The sequence below is a fragment of the Macaca thibetana genome, chromosome 8 (assembly GCF_024542745.1).
Source record: "Macaca thibetana thibetana isolate TM-01 chromosome 8, ASM2454274v1, whole genome shotgun sequence".
Lineage (NCBI taxonomy): Eukaryota > Metazoa > Chordata > Mammalia > Primates > Cercopithecidae > Macaca > Macaca thibetana.
In genome coordinates this window covers 21,858,818-21,884,476 of record NC_065585.1, presented here as the reverse complement: position 1 = coordinate 21,884,476, position 25,659 = coordinate 21,858,818, and the positions used below count along the sequence as shown (strand labels likewise).

At 44.6% G+C, this 25,659-nt stretch overlaps 1 protein-coding gene and 1 pseudogene across 3 annotated transcripts; one reads left to right on the top strand and one right to left on the bottom strand.

The window, feature by feature from the left end:
• Positions 1-2,244: 2,244 nt before the first annotated feature.
• Positions 2,245-24,490, bottom strand: C8H8orf76 (chromosome 8 C8orf76 homolog). 3 transcript variants are annotated; one of them, XM_050801527.1, is made up of 6 exons: positions 24,327-24,490; positions 20,706-20,801; positions 19,124-19,267; positions 11,828-12,285; positions 8,430-8,562; positions 2,245-2,569 (listed from the first exon to the last, which is right to left on the bottom strand). In XM_050801527.1, exons 1-6 carry the CDS (start codon positions 24,441-24,443, stop codon positions 2,375-2,377), a joined length of 1,143 nt encoding a protein of 380 aa, XP_050657484.1. In that variant the 5' UTR covers positions 24,444-24,490; the 3' UTR covers positions 2,245-2,374. The 3 variants fall into 3 exon arrangements, with proteins under 3 accessions (XP_050657484.1, XP_050657485.1, XP_050657486.1); XM_050801528.1 differs by lacking the exon at positions 2,245-2,569 and adding an exon at positions 8,129-8,351; XM_050801529.1 differs by lacking the exon at positions 2,245-2,569 and adding an exon at positions 8,129-8,348.
• Positions 18,140-18,615, top strand: LOC126960926 (ubiquitin-like; annotated as a pseudogene).
• Positions 24,491-25,659: the final 1,169 nt, after the last annotated feature.

Sequence of the window (25,659 nt, the reverse complement as noted above, 5' to 3'; positions counted from 1 at the left end):
TACAAATATAAACAAAACAGTCATAGTCCCTGACTTTAAAAAAATTTAGTCTATCGTGGCAACCCATCAGGCAAACATGGAATAGAAAACACAGGAATAAGGGTCAGTATAGGAGTGAATGAGCAGTAAGGGAGCACAGAAGTGGGAAACCTCCCACCAATGGCAGGTCAGGAAGACTTCCAGGAAGCCGCAGGTAAACCAGACCTGAAAAATGAATGTGAATTAGCCATTGGATGGTGGGGGGAGGGGTTGAGGTGAAGGTCACAGTCCATTTAAAGGCGAGGAGCAGTGAAGGATGGGGCTGTAGGTAGCCAGAGCTACACCATGAAGGGCTTGGCAAGCCATGCTAGAGTTTATGCCCCATCCCGAGGGCAATCCACAACTAGACCACAAACTCCATGATAACCAGTGTCTCCCCAGCAACCACACAACGCTTGACACATCATAGCTCAGTACGTGATAGGTAAAGACCAAATGCATAGAGGGACAGCAATGAGGTGCTGTGGAAGGATGTGCACAATTTTTAATTCCTAAAATTGAAATGTCTACTAATTATACAAAGTCTTTGGCTTCACATTAGAGATTAAAGACTAAACGTGCAATTGCTGGTCATGCTATTGAAGTCACTAAAAGAATTGTTTGGCCAGACGCAGTGGCTCACGCCTGTAATCCCAGCACTTTGGAAAACCAAGGCAGGCGGATCATGAGGTGAGGAGTTCGAGACCAGCCTGGCCAACATGGTGAAACCCCATCTCTACTAAAAATACATAAATTAGCCAGGCATGGTGGTGCACGCCTGTAATCCCAGCTACTCAGGAGGCCGAGGCTGGAGAATTGCTTGAATCTGGGAGGCAGAGGCTGCAGCAGTGAGCCGAGATCGCGCCACTGCACTCCAGCCTGGGCAACAGAGTGAGACTACATCTCAAAAGGAAAAAAAAGAAAAAGAGTTGTTCAAAATGTAAGAGCAGTTCCTTGCCTGTTTTGAGGAGGGTACTAGAAAGGGCGAGCGAGAGGGAGGAGTGTGGAAGGGAAACCCTGATGACTACACCTTTTAGCCCACGGCTGGAATTCTCTTCCTCTGCTGAGAAAGATCAAATAAAAGCTGTGCAGGACAAAAAGACAAAAATGAGCCAGGCATGTTGGTGCGTGCCTCTAATCCCAGCTACTTGGGAGGCTGAGGCAGGAGGATCGCTTGAACCCGGGAGGCAGAGATTGCAGTGAGCCGAGATCACGGCACTGCACTCCAGCCTGGGCAAGAGCAAGACTCTGTCTCAAAAACAAAACAAAAGAAAAAGCTGTGCAGGACAACATTTGCTGAAGTTTTTGATTGATTATTAAATTCCTCATCAGGGAGCTCTTCCATCCCAGCTAATTCACTGAGTAAGGTAATGGCCCTCTGTATTTAAGATGATGTTACAGGCTGTGATTAAAATTCATGTGGCTGAAAAAGGACAGGATGATCAACCTAGCAGACAAAGCTCCACAGCTCTCGTGTTTCTGTGCGACGTGTGAAAGAGGCACTCAGTGCTCATTGTTCCAGTCTATCTTCTCCAAGATGTTTGCAGGGCGAACAGCCTTAAAAAGGAGACAGCATCTACCTCTGGAGCAAAGGGCAAGCATGCTCACTGCCCATTATCAAAGATTAGAGTTTCCCAAACTCAGCACTCCTCTCCTGAAGGCAACCAGTCATGTGTGCATCACAAGACATGGTAATGCACATTCATTGTATGTGAACATAGGCATTCCTTCTGTGCCCATTATGTGCCCTTGGGACTTGGAGGCAAGAGAAACTGATGCAAGCACACTGAAGTTTATACTGCCTGCTGGGCCATGGGTCATAAAATCCTTTGTCTCTGACCCAGGAGTCTCCTTTCTGCCAGCATCCATGAAAAGTGGGAGAGGCTAACCTGTTAGCTTACAAGTAGGGTAAGATCTCAGACGCTTCACAGGGTAAGATCTCCAACCCTCCACAGCGCTTGGTACACCCTTCTTAGAAATAGCTTAGTTTCACATCTCAACATTCTTGGTCATTCCCAATGAATTTACCTAAACAACGTGGATTCTTATGGTGCTGGCTATAATATAGTAACTGTTTTTAAAAGACCACAAATCTAAAAGCCTCCTTGATACACTTCCCCAACAGATTACCTTCTAAAGGGGTAGTAGGCCTAAGATACAGTACTTATAATGGGATAGGAAAAATCCAAAAAGAAAACAAAACATAAACTGAATGCAGTAGAAATTATTTGAGACAGAAGCCAGTTTTATAAAACATAATCATTTATACTCCATGATTAGCAATGGATCCTGTCTGAAGTAAACAAGGACAACTAATACAGTACAAGATGTTTGTGGTTTTGTTTTTTATAACCCACTAAGCTAAGATTTGTATTTCTGTATGGAACTGATTTTCAAATGGACAGAAATGGTCTTTGATCTTTCTGAACCACTTGTCTTCAAATTCTTCTGAGGATGCAGTCACCAAGGCAGTCAGGGCTACGGAGCCAACACACTTCACCTCTGCATGAACTTCATCTTTTATTTTTTCTGGGATATCTTCTCCCATAACCTGTAACAGGAGGGGGGGAGAAAAAGAAAACTGTTCCAATAAGAGGCAGCAGACATGGAATATGCTAGTTATCAACTGTAAAGGCTTTCACTCAAAGGCAGAAAATAGCAGCCAGGGGACATTCCCAACCCATTGAAAAGATGTTTGCTCGGAAGCAGTTATCCGTCTACCGCCATACCACCCTGAACGTGCCCGATCTCATCTGATCTCAGAAGTAGTTATCCAAGGACAAGTAAAATATCCCATATTTCTACTCTCATTCTCCCCAAGTGAAAGAATCACTTCGGTACTGCTGTGGCAGCAGTATTATTTGGCTTACCAGGAGTACTGAGTTACCCTCTTTGTTTCAAAGAGCATATTCTGTTGGTGAGAATGCAACTGTGCCATGTAGCTGGGCCCACCTTTTCCTGACCCAAAAGGACTCTAATCTCTCTATAACCAAAGCAATCTTAGGGATTTAAGGAGCCCGTTACCAATGAAGGTACAATACTGCCCCCTACTGGTCAGAATCAGGCCCAGATGAACACAGGGTCATGTCCCAAGATTCTGGGTTAGTTTCTTTGAGAAGACATCACAAAGTTAGGTTGTAGAAAGCTTGTACCTGAACCCACTAAGTAAGCAGTCTGACCTTGGGTAATGACAATGAACTAAAATTAAGTTCCAAAACATTTCATACTATCTGGCATGAAAGCTTACGTAGGTAGCCATGGAGCAGAGATGTTGTGGAGGGAATTTAAGTTCCACATAGATTTGCATTAGATAATCTCCAAGGTTCCTGCAAACTCGGATATGGAATGTGTTCATGAAAACTCAAACTATAATGAATTAAGAAGCAAGCTCAAAGAATGGTTTTGAGGACTGGGTTTAAATCTTCAAAGGTTACATATTGTTTGAGGAAATTGCCAATGAGAGCCAAGTTTCACTAGGCAACAGTCAGTATTTACTAAAGCCTGATATGTCACCAGTTCTAAGATACCTTTTTGTTTTTGTATTTTAACATCTCTAAAATCAAGATGTAGCTGAGCCAGGTGTGGTGATTCACACCTGTACCCCAACACTTTGGAAGGCCGAGGGCAGGATGGTCGCTAAAGGCCAGGAGTTAGAGAGGGCGGCCAGGGCAACAGAGCAAGATCCCCGTCCCTACAAAAAAAAAAATTATTATTATCATTTTTTGTGAGTCAGAGTCTCGCTCTGTCGCTCCAGGCTGGAGTACATGCCACTGTACTTCAGCCTGGGAGATAGAGTGAGACCCCACCTCCAAAACAAAAAAAAAAAATGTATTTGATAACCACTAGAGTGAGGCTTTATGTGATACTGTAAATGGCATCTTCTTTTTCTTTTTTTTTTTTTTTTGAGACAGTCTCGCTCTGTCGCCCAGGCTGGAGTGCAGTGGCGCGATCTTGGCTCACTGCAACCTCTGCCTCCTGGGTTCAAGCTGTTCTGCCTCAGCCTCCCAAGTAGCTGGGATTACAGGCATGCGCCACCAGGCCTGGTTAATTTTTGTATTTTTAGTAGAGACGGGATTTCACCGTGTTAGCCAAGATGGTCTTGATCTCCTGACCTCGTGATCCACCGGCTTCGGCCTCCCAAAGTGTTGGGATTACAGGTGTGAGCCACCGCGCCCGGCTGACATCTTATTTTTCTTTTAGTGACACATCAAATGATATGTCTTACAACTGATGATTTTCTAGATTCAATGAAATGTAGTATTTTAAAATCTGGGATAAAACACCAAAAATGCCTTTCTTAAAAATAAAAAAAGATAAATGAATAACAGTAAGCCCAAACACACTATTTCCCAAAGAGGGATGGGCAGGTACAATATTTACAGGTGTCCAAAAATCTGCCAAAACAGTCAGCCACATAAACATTTTAAACTTCCATATGCCAAAAAAGAATCATAAACTTCAGAAAATATAGTAACATATAGAAAGATACTTAAGTGTAATATAGAGAGAACTCTTAAAATTGCTACGAAAAACAGAAAGAATAATGAAGCAAAAGCAAGACTAGGCATTTGACATGATACTAATGGTCGATAAACATATGAAAGAATTGTTCAACTTAATAGTAAATAAATAAACATTAATGCTAAAAATATTACATTTTAACCTACCAAGCTACCAATTTTTAAAGTAATATTAAGTTAAATTATGCAAAATAGATGATTTAAGAGGCCAAAATGATTGATTTCACATGGGCCAATCTAATAGTCAGGATCAGCGTAGAAAAAACAGTGCTTTCACATATTGCTGGAGGATACATAAATTGAACTAACCTTTCTAAATGAGAATTTGGAAAGGTGCTTTTTGGAAATGACAATTTGGAAATGTGCTTTACGTCTTTAAAATACTCATATATTTAAATCCAGTGATTCTATTTCTAATAATCTGTTCCAAAAGGTACAAATGCACACATTAATTTTCTTGCAAGGATTTATTAAACTAGGTACTGAGTATTTGTTAAATGTTCAACACAGGGAACTAAGTAAATTATAGTTTGTCCAAAAACTGACTACTATCCAGTCATTAAAAATTGTGTACTCAAATATAATATTTAGGATATAGGGTCATACCCACGTCACAATGTTAGGTAAATATCACAAAATAGAAAATAAAATGTACAGTTTGGCAGTTCCTAAAAAAGTTAAAGCTAATATATGACCCAGTAATTACCTTCCTAGGTATATACCCAAAATAATTAAAAACAGAGACTTAGCTGGGTGCAGTGGCTCACGCCTGTAATCCCAGCACTTTGGGAGGCCGAGGCAGGCAGACCACTTGAGATCAGGAGTTCGAGACCAGCCTGGCCAATATGGTGAAAGCCTGTCTCTACTAAAAATATAAAAGTTAGCTGGGCATGGTGGCACACACCTGTAGCCCCAGCTACTTGGAAGGTTGAGATAGGAGAATTGCTTGAACCTGGGAAGCAGAGGCTGCAGTGAGCCGAGATAGTGCCACTGCACTCCTGCCTGGGTGACAGAGCAAGACTCCGTCTCAAACAAAACAAACAAACAAAAAACAGAGACTCAAACATACTTATATGCTAATGTTCACAGCAGCATTATTCACAATATCCAAAAGGTAGAAACAACTCAAGTATCCATCAACAGATGAGTGGACAAATAAAATGAGATATGTACATACATATGAATATTATTTAGCCATAAGAAGGTATGAAGTTTTGATAAATGCTATAATATGGATAAACCTTGAAAACATTACGCTAAGTGAAATAAAGCAGATACAAAAGGACACATATGGTATGATTCCACTTATTTGAAATATCTAGAATAGATAAATTCATAGAGCAAAATAGTAGATTAGAGGTTCTAGCAGGTAGAGAGAGAAGGGAATAGGGAGTTATTGCTTAATGGGTAGAGTTTGTTTGGGGTGATGAAAATTTTTGGAAATAGTGGTCAAAGTGGCACAACACTGTATATGTACTTCATTCCATTGAATTGTACATTCAAAAATGATTAAGATGGCAAATTTAAGTTACGTATTTTATCAGAGTAAAAAAGAGGGAGAAGAGCAGTTGTTATAGAATAAAAAACACACATGAGACAAAAGCACCACATACAATATTTAGACCTTGTTTGGATCCTAATTCAAATACAAGAATTATAAACAGGAAAAAAAAAAGCATATGATCAAAGAATATTTAAGGATATGGGGTTATGTTATCACAAGTCAACTAAAATTAAAAGCACAAAATAAAGCCCGCATGGTGGCTCACACCTGTAATTCTAGCACTTAGGGAGGCCAAGGTGGGATGATCATTTGAGGACAGGAGTTTGGGACCAGACTGGGCAACATAGTGAGACCCTGCCTCTACAAAAAATTTTAAAACTAGCTGGACATGGTGGTGGGTGCCTGTAATCCTATGAACGTGGGAGGCTGAGGTGATAGGACCACTTGAGCCCAGGAATTTCAGGCTGCAGTGAGCTAAGATTATACACTGCAGCCCAGCCTGAGTGACAGAATGAGACCTTATCTTTAAAAAAATAAAAACAAGCACAAAACAAAATGTACATTATAATCCTAATTACAATCCTAACGAGGGCCCAGACATTTTCTATCTTTTTAAAAAGCTCCACTGGTATATCACATGCATTGTCCACATAGGAAACTACTCTTCCACCCAACCAACAGATTTATCGAGCATGGTGAAGAATACAAAGATGCTCAAAACATACTATTACTTATAAGGAACCTAACACCTAGATGAAAACATAAGACACATTCTCATGTCTTTTTAGGGCCCAAAGAGCTATCTATTCAAGTAATCACTATCTGAGCTCAGAGGAAGGAGAAATTACAACAGAACAGAGTATTCCAGAAAAGCTTCCTGGAGGATGTAGAACTTGGGGGAAGTAAAAGACTGACCAGAAGTGTTTTTCTTGTGTTTTGTTTTTTGAGGCGGAGTCTCCTGTTGCCCAGGCAGGAGTGCAGTGGTACAATCTCAGTTCACTGCAACCTCCACCTCCCGGGTTCAAGCGATTCTTCCGCCTCAGCCTCCTGAGTAGCTGGGATTACAGGTGCCCGCCACCACGCCTGGCTAGTTTTTTGTATTTTTAGTAGAGATGGGGTTTCACCATGTTGACCAAGTGATCCACCCACCTTGGCCTCCCAAAGTGATGGGATTACAGGAAGTGTTTTGATGAGTAGTTCCATTTTAGACATTTTGCACTTGAAGTGACAGAAGAGTAATCAATAATTATCCCAAGTTAACCACCTATAGGCAATTAATCTGACGTGAGACACGTGTCCCAGAGATGAGACTGGAGATAAAGACTGGAGAGTAATCAACCCAGAGGTGACAATGGAACCTAGGGATGTGGTGATGATTTCTGTGAGAGAAAAGTAGAAAACAGAGAGGCCAAGGGAATCCTTAGTATGCCATTACTTAAGCTACAGAAGAAACCAGCTGAGTCCCAAGAGGCAGAGGAATGTTAAGAAACACAGGAGAAAAACAGACTAGCATAGCCTCTCAGAAGTAAAAGGAAGAGATGTGGCATGGTGGCCCAGGCCTGTAATCCCAGCACTTTGGGAGGCTGAGGTGGGTAGACTGCTTGAGGCCAGGAGTTCAAGACGGACTGGCCAACATGGTGAACCCTGTCTCTACTAAAAATACAAAAATTAGCAGGGCATGGTGGTGCACACCTGTGACCCCAGCTACTTGGGAGGCTGAGACATGAGAATCACTTGAACCCAAGAGGTACAGGTTGCAGTGAGCTGAGATCGTGCCACTGCATTCCAGCCTGGGTGACAGAGCAAGACTCTGACTCAAAAAAAAAAAAGCCAAGGAAGGTTTAAATGTTAGTTTAAAAAAACTGACCTTTGAATTTCTATGCAACCATCAAAGTAGTAACAGGGTGGAGCAGAGATAAAATGGACTTACAGCTGGCAAACACAAGCTCCAGACCTGCTCTGCCACTGAAAATCTGACCAGAAGGAAAGTCACAAGCTCTCTGAGCCTCAATTCTAGCTCTACTCATCTTCACAAGCTGTTATGATGAATGGAGGAAAAAAAATAGAACTGCTGCACAAATGTAAGCATTCATTCATTCGTTTATTCAGCACTGAAACAATTATTGGGCATTGATGATGTTCAGACAGGCAGGTGCTAACAAGCGCTGACAAGTGCATGAAACACAGCCCCTGCCGTCCCACACGCTGCAGGGGAATGCCGATCAAGAGGCCGCCTTGGTGATTGCTGAGTGATCAAAAGGCACACAAAGGAGGGAGACAAGTCCTTCAGTAGATGAGATTTCACCCTGCTTTTTAAAAAATGCTATCAGAACCAGGGAAAGTATCTATGATGCCTCGTTTCACATAAACCCGAGGGATACACTCACCTCAGCTATCAACAGCAAAGTGTCTTCTTTGAAGCTGAACCCTTTCATTTTATCTTCAATTTCCTGCTGAGTCCTTAAGTTTCTCTCCAAAGCAAACGATGTTTGCTGAGGTTGGGTAAACTGAAGCAGAAGCCTGAAAAACCGAAAAGTCCCAATGCGTGGCGAAAAGTCCCAGCGCTTCCAGATAAAGGAAAGCCGTGAGGAAACGTTCAGAGAGCCCAGGTATTGAGTTGCTGCGAGCCCCACCAGGTTAAAAAGCAGGTACCCACCCTCACTAGAACTATCATTTCAATCCCTAAAGCTTCCGACTCGGAATCAATTGCCCAACTTTACATTGGAGATTCATCTTTTCTAAAAGATAAAGACTAAAACTGCTCAAAGAAATCTTTAGAGGGCAACACGTGAAAAGAGCTTCCGGCCTCAAAAGAGCCTCCTGTGGAAGTCAAGGGATTGAAAGGATGAGTAATTTGGAGTGAAAGGAACAAGCCTCCCAATCAGACTCCTCTCACACAGGCCCTCTGGATTTGCTCCTTTGAAGTCAGTGTTCTGTGACCCTTCCATCTCGCTGACCCCACAGCAACTTGACCGCAAGGACTAATTAGATTCGCTAGCACACTTCAATTACCCCAAGCAGGGCCCAATCTTTGATGACCCTCTGACAACCACTCTGCGATACCTTACCACTGACTTCCCCGTCATGATCATAGCTGGTCTCCTCTCTCATTTAACTTCCTCCTGTCTTCCTCATTTGGTTCCTTCTGGTTTTTTTTGTTTTTTTTTTTTAATAAATAATATGCAGATCTTCCCCATTTTCTCACTGGTACCTACTGCAATGCCCAGAAGCACTCAGCTCTCCATACTGCGGAACGTGCCCGACACTATGCTAGGCATTGAGAGATACTGATGAGCAAAACACATTTGAGGCCTCATGGAATGGAAGGAGGGAGACAGCACATAAGCATTTCAGGTAGTGACAAGTGCTAGGCAAAAAACCCAAGACAGGGTGGACACAGTGTCCTCTTCAGATGCGGCAGTGTAGGCAGGAAGGCTTTCCTGAGATACCAGGCAAGCTATGAGCTACCTGACGAGGAACCAGTGGGAGAACATCTGGGGGCGAGGGCTTGGCCAGGGAGAAGGGGGCTCTGACACAGGAAAAAACTTGACATGCTTGAAAATCATTAAGATCACTGTGGCTGGAACACAGTCAGAGAGAAAAATGTGTAGGAAATGAGGTGGGGAAAAAAAGGCAGGGCCAATTCAAATCAGACCTTGCAGGCCGTGGCAAGAAACGTGGAACTGATGTAAGTGCAATGGGAAGCCACCGGGGCGTTTCAGAAAGGAGCCTGACCTGACTCACAGGTGAAACGATCATCTGTCTGCTTCAGTCTGACCCGCTGACATCACCTACCCGGCCTCGGGAAGCGTTCACCTTTGTGATCCCTTTGATGTAACTTGCTTTCCACCCTCTGGATATCCTCCAGGCACCTGAGTCTCGGTACTTCAAGCCTAAAATCATTGCCTTCCACCCCAGTTCGGCTCTGCTCATCTTCCCAGGTGTCCTATCTCAGCGAAAGGCACCACCATCCACCTGTGCATCCACGAGAGACTGCAGAGACTCTTCCATTCTCCCACCCTCATCCTTCCCACACACTCCGCTGGTCACCACGTCCTGTCTATTCTATCATGCAGTGATATCCATTTCTTTTTTTTATTACCACTGCACCAGCCTAGGTCAGGCCCTCATCATCTTCCACTAATTAGTCCACAACCTCTAGTCCTTAGCTCCTCCTTCTAATCCAGCATCACAGTCACCAGAGCTCTCTAAATCACAGGTTTTGGCCAGGCGCGGTGGCTCACACATGTAATCCCAGCACTTTGGGAAGCCGAGGCAGGTGGATCACCTGAGGTCAGGAGTTCGAGACCAGCCTGGCCAACACAGTGAAACCCCGTCTCTACTAAAAATACAAAAATTAGCCAGGTGTAGTGGTACACAGCTGTAATTCCAGCTACTCAGGAGGCTGAGGCAGGAGAGCTGCTTGAACCTGGAGACAGAGGTTGCAGTGAGCTGAGATCGCGCCACTGCACTCCAGCCTGGGCAATAAGAGCAAAACTCCATCTCAAAAAAATAATAATAAAATAAAATTTGCCAAATAGATACCACTTCTCAGTAAGCCTATTAATACTTCTTGAATCCTCCTGAGTTGAAAAATCTGTACATTCTTTGGTACCATTTGAAACATGAGAGAATCTGCTTCTTCTCTCATCATTTATAGAACTGGTCAAGTGTATTCTCCCCACCCTTCCCTCAAACTCTTATACTTTAAGGATGAAAAGTACTTGGTATCCCTAGGCACAAACCGTGGGAATTCTCTAGAGAATGAATTAAGCATCATCTACTCCCATTATCAGCAATGCAAACACAAGAGCTGATTTTCTTCTTTAGATTTCTGTGGAACATGTAAATAGAAAATTCCTTCTTTAAAATATCTCCTCTCCCTTTTTCAGTGTTTTATACATTTTTATTTTCCTAATTTTTAATGTTTTCTAATCTTAACATTCCATCTTGGGCAATGACACAGGTTATATTGCTTTTTGTTTCTGAGACAGAGTCTCACTCTGTTGCCCAGGCTGGAGTGCTGTGGTGTGATCTCAGCTCACTGCAGCCTTGGCCTCCCAGGCTCAAGCAATCTTTCCATCTCAGCCTCCCGAGTAACCGGGACTACAGGCATGCACCACCATGCCTGGTTACTTTTTTTTTTTTTTTTTTTGAGACAGAGTCTTGCCCTTTCGCCAGGTTGGAACGCAGTGGTGCAATCTCAGTTCACTGCAACCTCCGCCTCGCGGGTTCAGCGATTCCCCTGCCTCAGCCTCCTGAGTAGCTGGGATTACAGGCACGCGCCACCACACCCAGCTAATTTTTTGTATTTTAGTAGAGACAGGGTTTCACCATGTTGGCCAGGCTGGTCTCGATCTCCTGACCTTGTGATCTGCCCACCTCACCCTCCCAAAGTGCTGGGATTACAGTCGTGAGCCACTGCGCCTAGCCCGCATAGTTAACTTTTAAAAAAATTTTTTTGTAGAAATGGGATTTCACCATGTTGCTCAGGCTGGTCTCAAATTCCTGAGCTCAAATGATCCACCTGCCTCAGCCTCCCAAAATGCTGGGATTACAGGCATGTGCTACCACACCCAGCCACCATAGGTTTTATTCTTAAACAAATGTAGTTTTGTTTCCAAGTATTACGTATTAGAATGACAAACGTTCAACACAACCATAGGAAAAATTCAAAAATATATACCAAACGTCTAGCCTAGAACTTTTTGAAGCTTAAAATTAGAAAATAAAGCCTTTACTCTGAGCTCATTGCCAAGTGTTGCTTAAGCGACTCTCAGCTTACCTGGTTCGTATAAAAGAGGCACATGCTTTCAGCTGAGTCTCTGTCAACACTGTTTCTCTCTTTTCTGCCATACAGTTTTGGATATTTGTAATAGCTTTCTCATTTTTCTGGCTATTACTGCTATTTGCTTCCACAGGAAATAAACAGCTCTCAGGCAAGGTTTCAGGAAAACTCAAAAGACAGTCTTTTCCTGCGTGTGGAAAGGAGGATTTGATAGTTTTGTCACTTGAGGTGAAACTCTGCTGTTTCTGAGATGACGCAAGTGCTGCTGAAAGAGCTGGCCCCAGACTCAGGTAAGCCTCGGCCAATCTGCCCCAGTTCCAAGGATTAAAAGGATGCAAAGAAATCAGTTTCTGTAGGCAGAAAATTGTTTTCTCCAAGTTCTGCAGACTTGAAAAAATAGCAAGCTGGAGGTAGAGTACGGTGGTTAAATGGTCTGTGTTGGTTGCTTTATTTTCCTAAGGAGAAAAAAAAAGGTTAAAAAGTTTAAACTTCAAAGCATTTTCCATATAAAATGAGAATGCCTAAAAACCCAAGTTGTATATGTTATAAATCAGAAGTATCTTTCAGTAGCTATACGAGTGACCTAAATATATTTCAATACACTTCATGTTTGAAACCATAAACCTAGAGAGATACATGCTATCTAGAGAAATAGTCGCCAGCCATTCTCAAACATCCTAATGTCATAATAACTTAACAATTCATATGATGGTGGCCTGCCAGAAGTTCGGCATCAAAAACATAAATATCCATTTATGTCCAATTTTTATTATAATCTTTAGTGTCTTCAGCCAGATATCTGAAAGACCCAGCCACTTTTCTTAGATCCTGGCCTAATGATTCCACTGTAATATTCAAGGCTTTCTAAAAATTCAAATGGTAATTTCCTTGAGGATTTGAACAAACTCCACTTCCAAATTTTATTTGGCTTAGACATTTTAAACAGGATAGCCCTGAAGCTCTCCATGCTTCATGACGCATTCTAATTGAATCCAAATGCCTTCCCTGGTAACCATTACCAAGGTCAATTATTTTTGGCCAAAAGGGGTTGCTTAGTTTCCTTCTGATCAGAAAATCCTTTTCAAATCTCCTTAACCAGAGCCACCATCTCTTGCCTAACCTGCCATATGGCAAATGTCCTCTGGGTTAGTAAAGACAGGTCTGCTTTTTGTAAGTTAAAGTTTGCAGAGAGCAGATGGCAGACTCAAATTACCTTCAAGTTGATGTGAGGTCTAAGGAAAGCCTGGCCTGCGAGCATCCAGATCAGGCTCCCTCATAGAACCACACTGAGCATGAAACAGGAGCAAAACTACCTGGTATACGGCCCCGGAAACTATACACCAGCAAGTGAAGGCCTGTGGGCAGCTCTAAATATTCCCACACTGAGTGAAGAGATAGGAGATAAAGCCCCATACAACTGACGTGGTGACACTGTACCTTCCCAAAGACAGAACACATCTCGTTTTATTGTTACTACTGTTTAGCATCTGTCCTTCCCAACAGACCATTTAGCTCCATAAGAGCTTTTGTTCAATGCAAATTCCTAGTATAGAGCACAGTTCCTCGGCCATCACAGATGTTAAATCACGTTTGAGTAATGACTTTTCTAAAGTCAAATCATGTCTTTTATTTATAAGGAAAACAACATGTATAGACTACATCTGTAACAAATGCTACCCTTCTTCTGTAATCAGTCTATAGGGCTTTATATTGTTCAGAAACATTTTTTTTTTTTTTTTTTTTTTTTGAGACAGAGTTCCGCTCTCATCGCCCAGGCTGCAGTGCAATGGTGCGATCTCGGCTCACTGCAACCTCTTCCTCCCAGGTTCAAGCAATCCTCCTGCCTCAGTCTCTGGAGTAGCTGGGATGATGGGCAGCTGCCACCACACCGGCTAATTTTTGCATAAAGTAGAGATGGAGTTTTGCCATGTTGGCCAGGCTGGTCTCGAACTCCCGACCTCAAGTGATCCATCCACCTCGGTCTCCGAAAGTGCTGGGGTTATAGGCACGAACCACTGTGCCCGGCCTCAAAAACATTTTGATATTGAGAAAGCAAGCGTATGTTAAGGTGGAGGCTGTTACTCACAAACTATGACTCTGATGACAGGGTTTTGTTTGTCTGTCTGAGATGAAGTCTTGTTCTTTCGCCCAGGCTGGAGTGCAGTGGCGTGATCTTGACTCACTGCAACCTCCACCTCCCAGGTTCAAGCAGTCCTCCCACCTCAGCCTCCCAAGTAGCTGGGACTACAGGCGCCCACCAACAGGCCCAGCGAGTTTTTTAAAATTGTCATTAGGGATGGGGTTTTACCACGTTGGCCAGGCTGGTCTCAACCTCTGGACCTCTGCCCACCTCAGCCTCCCAAAGTGCTGGGAATATAGGCGTAAGCCACCGTGCCCTGTCAATGGTATGGTTTTGAGAGCTGGATTAGTAAACTCCTTTCTTAAAATTAAATTATATTTAGGCTGGGCACGGTGGCTCACGCCTGTAATCCCAGCACTTTGGGAGGCTGAGGCGGGCAGATCACGAGGTCAGGAGATCGAGACCATCCTGGCTAACATGGTGAAACCCCATCTCTACTAAAAATACAAAAAATTAGCCAGGTGTGGTGGCGGGCACCTGTAGTCCCAGCTACTTGGGAGGCTGAGGCAGGAGAATGGCGTGAACCCAGGAGGCGGAGCCTGCAGTGAGCTGAGATCGCGCCACTGCATTCCAGCCTTGGCGACAGAGCGAGACTCCATCTCAAAAAAATAATAGTAACAATAATAATATATATATACACACATACACACACACATATACATACATACATACATACATATATTTAAATGAGTTTGAGTGATTTTTCCAGAATACTGCAACTCCTGTAACAATAACATGATGATGACAGTTAACATTTACTGAGTGCTTACCCAGTGGCAGGCACTATTCTAAGTGTTTTCCTCATTTAATCCTCCTGACAATTCTTTAAAGTAGATTCAGTAATTTTCCTTATGTTATAGATAAGGCAACTGGGTCACAGAGAGGTTAGATAACTTGCCTGGCATAATATGGCTGGTAAGCAGGAGAGCTATAGTCAGTTATACTAAAAGTCAAGGAATAAAAGGTACTTAAGAAGAGGTGATATGGCCGGGCAAGGTGGCTCACGCCTGTAATCCTAGCACTTTGGGAAGTTGAGGTGGGCAGATCACTTGAGGTCAGGAGTTTGAGACCAGCCTGGCCAACATAGTGAAACTCCGCCTCTATTAAAAATACAAAAAAGGCCGGGCACAGTGGCTCATGCCTATAATCCTAGTACTTTGGGAGGCTGAGGCGGGTGGACTGCCTGAGTTCAGGACTTCGAGACCAGCCTGGGCAATATGGTGAAACCCCATCTCTACTAAAATAAAAAAAAATTAGGCAGGCATGGTAGTGGGCACCTGTAATCCCAGCTACTTGGGAGGCTGAGACAGGAGAATCACTTGAACCCAGGAGGCAAAGGTTGCAGTGAGCCGAGATCACGTCATTGCACTCCAGCCTGGCTGACAATGGGAGACTCCATCTAAAAAAACAACCAAAAAAAATTACCTGGGCATGGTGACACGTGCCTGTAATCCCAGCTACTTGGGAGCCTGAGACAGGAGAACTGCTTGAACCTAGGAGGCGGAGGCTGCAGTGAGCCAAGATCGCACCACTGCACTCCAGCCTGGGCAACAGAGCAAGACTCCATCTCAGAAAGGAAAAAAAGAGCTGATATATATACGTGCGCTGGTAAACCCACCAGACACTACATGAGCACTGCATGTACAAGATGTATTGTTTGTCTCCTTAGCATCGAACCCAGAACCAGGAAAACAGGACTGAAATGTTTGTTGAGTGCTGAGTGGATAAATGAAAAGGAGTCATTTACTACCAGAAAGCCATTTTCTTACCACAGTTACCACGTAAGCATACCAACCACTATAAGAAAATGTTCTAATTATTTAAGAAATAAGTCCTATTATAAATCTTATCCAAAAATCATGAAAAGAGGTGAATGAATTTCAGCAGAAATTGTGAACAGAAAATGTTTGTATCTTGATGGGCACCTTGGGACTGTCTATTTTGTTCAATGTTACATACTGTGACAGGTCCCCTACAGAATGTGAAAAGACAGTAACTACTGTCACAAAAAACAGATATGGGTCAGAGCTAATAACAAAAGGCAAGGGTCCTCACGTAGAGAAGAAATTTAAAACAAAACAAAACAAAACACAGCTTACCAGGAAATGAGAATGCCATGCAGACAGGCAGGGTCCACTGAGATTGTTATGCCCAGACCGTTTGTTCCCCAAAGAAGACCACCAGAGACCAGTGTCCCGGCAGTCGGGGTCAGAGTCAGCTGCTGCCTGGATCGCGAACGCGCTCCGGCAGCTCAGATAGCAATTTAAATCAGAAGAGAGCCAGGGGACGTCTCCCACCGGTCTCCGCTGGCCGTCCTATAGCGCGTCCGCCAGGACTGTGCCAGCTCCAGTTTCAGACCTCGCGAGTCACAGATTCAGATTTAGAACAGACACACAGACACAGACAGACAAACGGAGACGAGCCAGTTCACCTATCAGTAGATCGATCCTAGCAGATCCGTTGACCAGGGGTCTGGTGGGCTTGGGGAATCCCGGACGAGCCCCCAGATGTTATGCCCAGACCGTTTGTTCCCCAAAGAAGACCACCAGAGACCAGTGTCAAAGCCAAGCGGCAAGGATCTTTACTACAAGTTCGAACTTGGTCCCTCCATTCCACAGTATACAAGAGGGCAAGAGGGCCCCGAACAATGCGAACGTTTGCTTTTTATAGCCCGAAAGTTGCAGGGGAACAAAGAAATTCTTTTGGCTCCCGCGCTTTCAGTAACCTTGAACGGCTGTCTCCTTATCGGAGATTTTCCAGGTGGTGTTTGTACTGGGCTCAGGGAGTTTGAGAGATATATGGCGGTATGTGGTGGGATGGGAGGATGGGATGTGTTTGTATTAGGCTCAGGGAGTTTTGAGCCCGGGGCTGAGGAATGTGCCCAGCTCCTTTTCAAGATCATGTGCAAAGCCCACAGAAAGGGGCGAACCCCATGAGCCCACTTTCCACCCGACAGTCCTGCCAACTAGATTGCTGGGACACCTGATGCACAGTTCTGAAAGTCCAGGATTCTCTGACTGGTGTTTCTCCTGCCTAGTAACCATCCCCAGCACCAAAGACCTGGCATCGGCTGATTGGCAACAGATCCTTCTCTGAGCCACCAAAACAGACTCCCTAAGCTAGAAGGAACCAGAGATGACTCAAACCCTGCCACGAATCCAGCTGCCACTACCTTCAACGATCAAGGCAAAGAGGAGGAAGCACAACAGTGACGTGCGAGAAAGCGGAGAGAGGAGGACAGTAATGAAGGCTAGAGAGAGGCACCAGAAAGGCCAAGAGCACTGTTAATTTGCAGACTGGGGAGACTAGAAATGAACACAATTAAATCCCATCAAGTTAACTGCTCATGCAAACGCTTCCTGTTCAAGTGATGTATCTTTCAGCTTAAGCATTAACCCCCAATTAGTAGAGAACAGAAAAGAAACAACAAAACACAGCTGTTTCCCTTGTTCTTAGAACAATTACTGCCAAAGTTTCCTTGCAAGAGGCGGAGGTCCTATGCTGTGAAGCCCTAAGCAAGCAAAGGTTAGGGATTTCTCTTAGTTAATGAGACGGCAGATGTCAGCTCAATTGTGTGCATATGTTAGGTTGATCGCTGGGCGGTACATCCACAGAGCTCAAAATCAGTGCCATAGTGTCTCCTTAATTCCCTCCGAGGAAGAAAACTAGTCCATTTAGACTAATTCCCATATAAAATTTACACAAAAATCAATACAAATAATGCCTTAACCTAGAAACAAAAGCAATAGAATCTAGAATTGGAAAGCACGGCCTTTCTTTATCCCTTAAAAAAAAATTCCGCTTCAGAATGTGTGGAAAAAGGCAATAAAACTTTTTTTAAAGAAAAAAAATGCCGATTGCAGTGGCTCACACCTATAATCCCAGCACTTTGGGAGGCCGAGGCGGGCGGATCACAAGGTCAGGAGTTCGAGACCAGCCTAACATGGTGAAACCCCTTCTCTACTAAAAATACAAAAATTAGCTAGGTGTGGTGGCGGGTGCCTGTAATCACAGCTACTCAGGAGGCTGAGGCAGGAGAATTGCCTTAATCAGGAGGCGGAGGTTGTGGTGAGCCAAGATCGCGCCACTGCACTCCAGCCTGGGCAACAGAGTGAGGCTCTGCCTCAAAAAAATCAATAAAAAAGAAGGAAAGAAAATTCACTCTTTTTCTTCAGTGAGGCTGCCAAGCTCCAGACGCAGAGATGCAGACCTTTGTGAAGACCCTCACAGGCAAGACCTTTGAGATCGAGCCCAGTGACACCACTGAGAATGTCAACGCCAAAATTCAAGACAAGGAGGGCATCCCACCTGACCAGCAGCATCTGATACTTGCGGGCAAACAGCTGGAGGATGGCTGCACTCTCTCAGACTACAATATCCAGAAAGAGTCCACTCTGCACATGGTGCTGCGCCTGCAAGGTGGCATTACTGAGCCTTCCCTCCGCCAGTTCGCCTAGAAATACAACCGCAACAACATGATCTGCCGCAAGTGCTGTGCCCGCCTGCACCCCGCTGTGCTGTCAACTGCCACAAGAAGGGCGGCCAAACCAACAACCTGTGCCCCAAGAAGAAGGCCAAAGAAGGCTCTTCTTTCCCCCAAACAGCAGCCTCCTGCCCAGGCCCCATGGCCCTGGGGCCTCAATAAAGTGTCCCTTTTGTTGACTGGGGAAAAGAAAAAAGAAAAAAAAATTCTGCAAATTTCACTTAAAAATAAAAAGGACTATTAAGTGTGGCTTGGTATGAGTATTTAGTCATTTTTGTGGGGGGGACCTTTTTTGTGCTTAGAAAAATATATGTTCATTGTAGAAATTTTGGAGAACAAAGTCTAAAAACAATCTAATGAAGAAAACAGATCACTCATAGTCCTTCCACACTGAATGTTACTCCTAACAAGAGAAAAACCTCTGCAAAGGAGATTTTCAGGCAATAAAGAATTTTGAGAATGACACAAGAAAAGTATTACAAGAAAATGATTATGCCTAGGTTCTAAGTTGGTCATCATAATAAAATTCTCACACCCCTGACAATTTTCTTCTGCTTATCCAAACCCATAGATTTTGCTACTAGCAAGAAGTTTGTTTTGTTTTCAAAAAATACACCATTCGACCACCCTTATAGAAATATGTGTGAAAATCAGCAATAAAATCACTCACCAAGTTTGCAGCAATCTCCAGTGCTTCCATATGCCTACCCAGGTGAGCCAGACACCGAGCCTGACCTTCCTGGACATCCCTTTTCATGGCAAAATTGGTTGGTGACAATTTTTCAGAGATACTGGAATACTCCTGCAGTGCTTTCTGGAAATTATTTGTTAAATAAAGGAATGAAAGGAGGAAAACACAACAGAAAAAAGGATTCAGCATAGGGGTGATTTTTTTCGTAAGTGGAAAGTAATGTTATAACTGACCAATGAATTAAATGAATATTTAAATGAATTAAAGAAGATTTCAGCATTCTAGTGATATGGTTTGGCTGTGTCCCCACCCAAATCTCATCTTAAATTGCAGCTCCCATAACCCCCGCATGTCATGGGAGGGACCTGGTGGGAGGTAACTGAATCATGGGGTGGGTTTTTCCCATGCTCTTCTCATGGTAGTTAGTAAGTCTCAAGATACCTGATGGTTTTATGAAAGGCAGTTCCCCTGCACATGCTCTCTTTGCCTGCTGCCATGTAAGACATGACTTTGCTCCTCCTTCACCTTCTGCCATGATTGTGAGGCCTCCTCAGCCATGTGGAACTGTGAGTGCATTAAACCTCTTTTTTTTTTTTTTTTTTAAATAAATTATCTACTCTTGGGTATTTCTTCACAGTAGAATGAAAATGGACTAATACATCTAGTCAATCCTATTTTCCTAAAAGGTAGAGAAGGAATGGCTAGAGAAAATAATCACTACTACTATGGAAAGAATCATGACATAGTAGAAAGAATATTCTGAGACCAAATATACCAGGCTTTGAATTCTGGTTTTGCCACTAACTTACTTTATAACCTCTTCATGAGCAAAATAAAAACAGGATTCTCATGAAGATGAAATGAGATACATGTGTAACGCAATCTAACATCTAGTTGTTAGTTCTTCCTTTTTCCTACACATCTTGGGGTGATTTGCTCCTGTGGCACAGTGAAATATCTGTGCTAGAGGGTCCTAAGTAATGAGGAGATACAAAACCTTGGGGAATAAACCTACAAGGACCCCAAATAGATCCTTTTGTTGGAGTTACAGGAAACAAACAAATCATACAGAGCCAAGCAGAAAAGGACAGAAACTTGGGCACCTCAGATTACAAACACACATCACAAAAGGTTAAATTCATCTTCATAAACACCACACTAACTTGGCACACTGTTATTTGCATATGCCATAATCGATAAAACAAGAGCCCACGTCAAGTACCGCCATCTTCTTTTTTTTTTTTTTTGAGACGGAGTCTTGCTCTGTTGCCCAGGCTGGGGTGCAGTGGCCAGATCTCAGCTCACTGCAAGCTCCGCCTCCCGGGTTTACGCCATTCTCCTGCCTCAGCCTCCCGAGTAGCTGGGACTACAGGCGCCCGCCACCTCGCCCGGCTAGTTTTTTGTAGTTTTTAGTAGAGACGGGGTTTCACCGTGTTAGCCAGGATGGTCTCGATCTCCTGACCTCGTGATCCACCCGTCTCGGCCTCCCAAAGTGCTGGGATTACAGGCGTGAGCCACCGCGCCCGGCCAGCACTGCCATCTCCTGTATCTGGAATTCTACCTGATACTCTTGTCGTCTGTAGGCCAGGTCTCCTTTGAATTTCTTGAGAGTCAGCACTTCAACATCATCACTGCTTTCTGTTTCTTCATAAAACCACTTGAAATCATGAAAACAGTCTATTAGAGAGTGAAGCTATGCTTTTCCACCTCATATCAGAAGCAATTTCCCATAATATAATTGATTAAACCTCAAAGACTTCTTCAAGACGAGACTCAGGAGAAACACACTGACAAAGAACGAACATTTTAATTAGGGCTCCATTTTTATTAAAATGATCACAAGCTGCTCAGGTGCAGTGGCTTACACCTGCAATCCTAGCACTTTGGGAGGCCCAGGTGGGTAGGCTGCTTGATGCCAGGAGTCTGACACCAGTCTGGGCAACATAGCGAGAGAAAGACCCTATGTCTACAAAATATTTAAAAATTGGCTGGGCAGGCCAGGCACAGTGGCTCACACCTATAATCCTAGCGCTTTTGGAGGGCAAGGCTGGTGGATAGCTTAAGCCCAGGAGTTCAAGACCAGCGTGGACATGGCAAAACCCTGTCTCTACTGCAAATACAAAAATTAGCTAGGCGTGGTGGCATGCACTTGTAATCCCAGCTACTTGGGAGGCTGAGGCAGGAGAATTGCTTGAACCCAGGAAGTGGAGGTTGCGGTGAGCAGAGATCATCCCACTGCACCCCAGCTTGGGCGACAGAGCAAGACTGTCTCAAAAAAAAAAAAAAAAAAAAAAATTAGCTGGGCATGGTGGCATGCACCTGTAGTCCCAGCTGCTCAGGAAGCTGAGGTGAGAGGATTGCTTGAGCCCAGGAGTCTAAGACCAGCCTGGGCAACAGAGGGAGACCTCATTTCTACAAAAAAAAAAAAAAAAAAAAGAAGGAGCTGGATGTGGGATGTGGTTACTTGGGAGGCTGAGGTGGGAGAACTGCTTGGGAGTCTGGGACTCGGAGACTATGGTAAGCTGTGTTCAGGTCACAGCACTCCAGCCAGGGCAACAGAGTGAGACCCTGTCTCAACTAAAAATATATTTAATAAGTAAAAAAAAAAATTATCACAGGTAATAAGCGCAACAATAATATGATACCTCTCTAGAAAAGCAGCACACAACTGTATGATTTTATCTACAGCATTTTCAATACATAGGGCTGTGGTGCCTGGGAACCTACATTTATCTAGCATAGTTCACACTAGTTCTTTACTTTATTTATGTATTTATTTTTTTGAGAGAGTCTCACCCTGTTGCCCAGGCTGGAGTGCAGTGGTACGATCTCAGCTCAACTTCTACCTCCTGGGTTCAAGCAATTCTCATGCCTGGGCCTCCCAAGTAGCTGGTATTACAGGTGCGTGCCACCACACCCAGTTAATTTTTGTATTTTTTTTTTTTTTGTAGAGAGAGGGTTTCACCATGTTGGCCAGGTTGGTTTCGAACTCGTGAGCACAAGTGATCCTCCTGCCTCAGCCCACCTTGGCCTTCCAAAGTGTGTGAGCCACCGCATCCAGGCCACATTGGTTCTTTAAAATGAGACATGCTCTCTTGTAGAGAAATTTTAGTGTGACTGGAATAGGGATTGACAATTCTTTACTCAAAGGACATAGGAAAGAAGAATTATAGATATGGTGCAATTATGAAAATGTCATAATGGCAAAAAACTAGAATTTCAGCAAAGGAGACAGAAATTAAGGCTAGACGGAGGCTCCAATGCAACGAAATACCAAAAACCTGTAGGAGAGAAGTCTGAGGAAATGCCCATCTGGGATACTTTATTTGCTTTTCTTTTTTTTTTTTTTTTTTGAGACGGAGTCTCGCTCTGTCACCCAGGTTGGAGTGCAGTGGCCCCATCTCAGCTCACTGCAAGCTCCGCCTCCCGGGTTTACGCCATTCTCCTGCCTCAGCCTCCCTAGTAGCTGGGACTACAGGCACCCGCCACCTCGCCCGGCTAGTTTTTTGTATTTTTTAGTAGAGACGGGGTTTCACCGTGTTAGCCAGGATGGTCTCGGCCTCCCAAAGTGCTGGGATTACAGGCTTGAGCCACCGCGCCCGGCCTTTATTTGCTTTTCTACTGATTTAAATCCTATGGATAAAAAGGAAAGTGAGACTGAGATTGACTATTGAATAAATAATATACGGAAAGGCAGTGGCTTACACCTATAATCCCAGCACTCTGGGAGGCCAAGGTGGGCAGATCACTTGAGGTTAGGAGTTCAAGACCAGCCTGGCTAACAACAGTAGAGAAACCCTGTCTCTACTAAAAATACAAAATTAGGCCAGCATGGTGGCATACGTCTGTAATCCCAGCTAGTTCCGAGGCTGAGGCAGGAGAATCGCTTGAACCCGGGAGGCGGAGGCTGCGGTGAGCCGAGATCGCGCCATTGCACTCCAGCCTGGGCGACAAACTCCACCTCAAAAAAAAAAAAAAAGAAAAAAAAAAGAAAAAAATCACTTGACTTTAGAATTTGTGTTAAATTCTATGCACCTGTACAGCACATCAGACCTGACAAAAGTATTTTCATATACATCGTCTCATTTCACTCTCACAATAACTCTGTGAGGCAGCATGTATTATTTTTCTGAAGGGACAAATAAGGAGCTGACACCTTCAAGGCAAGTGGTAAAGCCAATATTGGAATTCAAGAGTCCTATCTCATAACCAGTTTTTTAATGTTCTGCCACGTGGTTTCCAAGCCCATTCCCTGTTTTGAGTCCACGTGATCCAGGGCTGAGGGTAACTTTGAAAGATCGTTATGTGATAAGGAGAAAATGTAACCGAAATAACCAAAAACATAATTCGGTAATTATCGAGGGCCTGGCATCTTGTCAGTACAATTGTGAGGAACGAATGAGACAATATATGCGAAGGAACCCACCACTGTGCCCGGAACACTTCCGTATTTTCCATAAACATTAGTTTTGACTGATGAGCTATTTACACTCATGAAAGAATAGGAAGTAATACTGTACTAATTCAAAAATATTCGCGGAGTCCCTATTATGAATAAAAACTGTTAGGCACTGCCAAGGGCATCAAGAACCCATGCTGGTGCGATCATTTAGCACTCCGGGTCTCAGGACTGCATGAGAATACTGACAAGTGCTTTAAGTAGAAGCTAAATAGAGGGAAGGGAGCCAAAGACAAAAATATATGGCTGGAAGACGAAATCGGAAAAGACTTTCTGGAGGAGGTGACATTTAAGATGTGCCTTGAAAAACGAATATAACAGCGCGGGGTTGGTACGGGGAGGGGGAGCTCGCTGAAGAGGGAGGGGCGAGTGGGTTTGCCGGACGTCACCGTTTTGGGGGGCCTGACCGCCCGGCTGTAGGAGTAGTGAAGGCAAATGGGAGGTACCGGAGATTTCAGGGCAGGGGCGTGAGTCCAGCCGGCAACAGCCAGGCCGGCCAAATGCCAGTTGGGAGTCAAGCTGCTGACAACGCGGGGATTCTCGCCCATGGACCCGGAATGGGGCCTGGGAAGTCCGCTTCCCAGTGTAGGGTGAGGGACGGCGAGGGAGGCGGTGGGCGCTGGAGCTGGCCAGGGTTTGCGTTCGCGCGGGCGGACGGGCCGGGGACCCCCGGAGGGCGAGGCCTGGGGTGCGGGATGAGTCAAAGAGGCCCCAGCTTCTCACCTGCGGCTCGCAGAGCTTGGCGCAGTAGGACGCGGGCGGTCCTGACCGCCGCTTCGGCCTCTCCTCGAACACAGAGTCCTCGAACTCGCCGCCGAACAACCAGCACCCGGTATCCATCGCGCGCCCGCGGCCGGGGCAACGAGGAGGCGGGGCCCGCCGGAAAAGGCGGGGCTTCCACGGCCCAGAGCGCGGCAGGCTGGGACTTGTAGTCTTCGAGGGCGACACGGGGATGTGGCCGCTGCTGGCTGGGAGTAGTGGTTGAGCTGAGATGATTATCTGACCCACTAACTGACCGAACCCCAGGACGGAGGTTTTGACTTCTTGTCAGGAGATGGACAGAACGATCCTTACCGGCACGCCTCAAAAAGCACGCTGGCCCCAGAGTAGCTGTTTAAAACTCGCAGGTACCTTTTTAAAAATTAAAATAAAAGGCCGGGCGCGGTGGCTCACGCCTGTAATCTCAGCACTTTGGGAGGCCAAGGTGGGCGGATCACCTGAGGTCGGGAGTTCGAGACCAGCCTGATCAACATGGAGTAACCCAGTCTCTACTGAAAATACAAAAAGTAGCCAGGCATGGTGGCGCGTGCCTGTAATCCCAGCCACTTGGGAGGCTGAGGCAAGAGAATCGCTTGAACCCGGGAGGCAGAGATTGCGGTGAGCCGAGATCGCATCATTGCACTCCAGCCTGGGCAACAAGAGTGAAACTCCGTCTCAAAATAAAAAATAAAATAAAATAAAACAATTTTGAGACAGGGTCTCACTCTCACCCAGGTTGGAGTGCAATGGCGAGATCATGGCTCACTGCAGCCTCGAACTCCCGGGCTCAACCGATCATCCCGCCTCAGTCCCCTAAGTAGCTGGGGCTACAGGCGCGTGCCACCACGCCTGGCTAACTTTTGTATTTTTTGTGGAGACTGGGTTTCATTACGTTGCCCAGGCTGGTCTTGAACTCCTGATCTAAAGCGATCCGCCCACCTCGTCCTCCCAAAGTGCTGGGATTACAGGAGTGAGCCACTGCGCCCGGTGCAAGTACCAATTTTTAACCACTGTGCATTCCTGGCACTGTGTTAAGCACATTTTCTCTTTTCGGCTAACGACCACCTTGTGAAAGCCACAGTGATTCCCATTTTGCAAATCCTATTTTGAAGATATTGGAGTTTGGAGAGGTTAAGTAACTTGTTAAGTTTCAGTCATTACGTGGCTGAAAGTTGGGAAATACAGAAATGAGTTCGTACTCTCCGTGCTTCCGGACAAGAGACACTACCACCAATAACAAAAGACCGGAGTCATTCATGCATTTATGAAAGAAAAAACACAGAAATATACCGTGGGA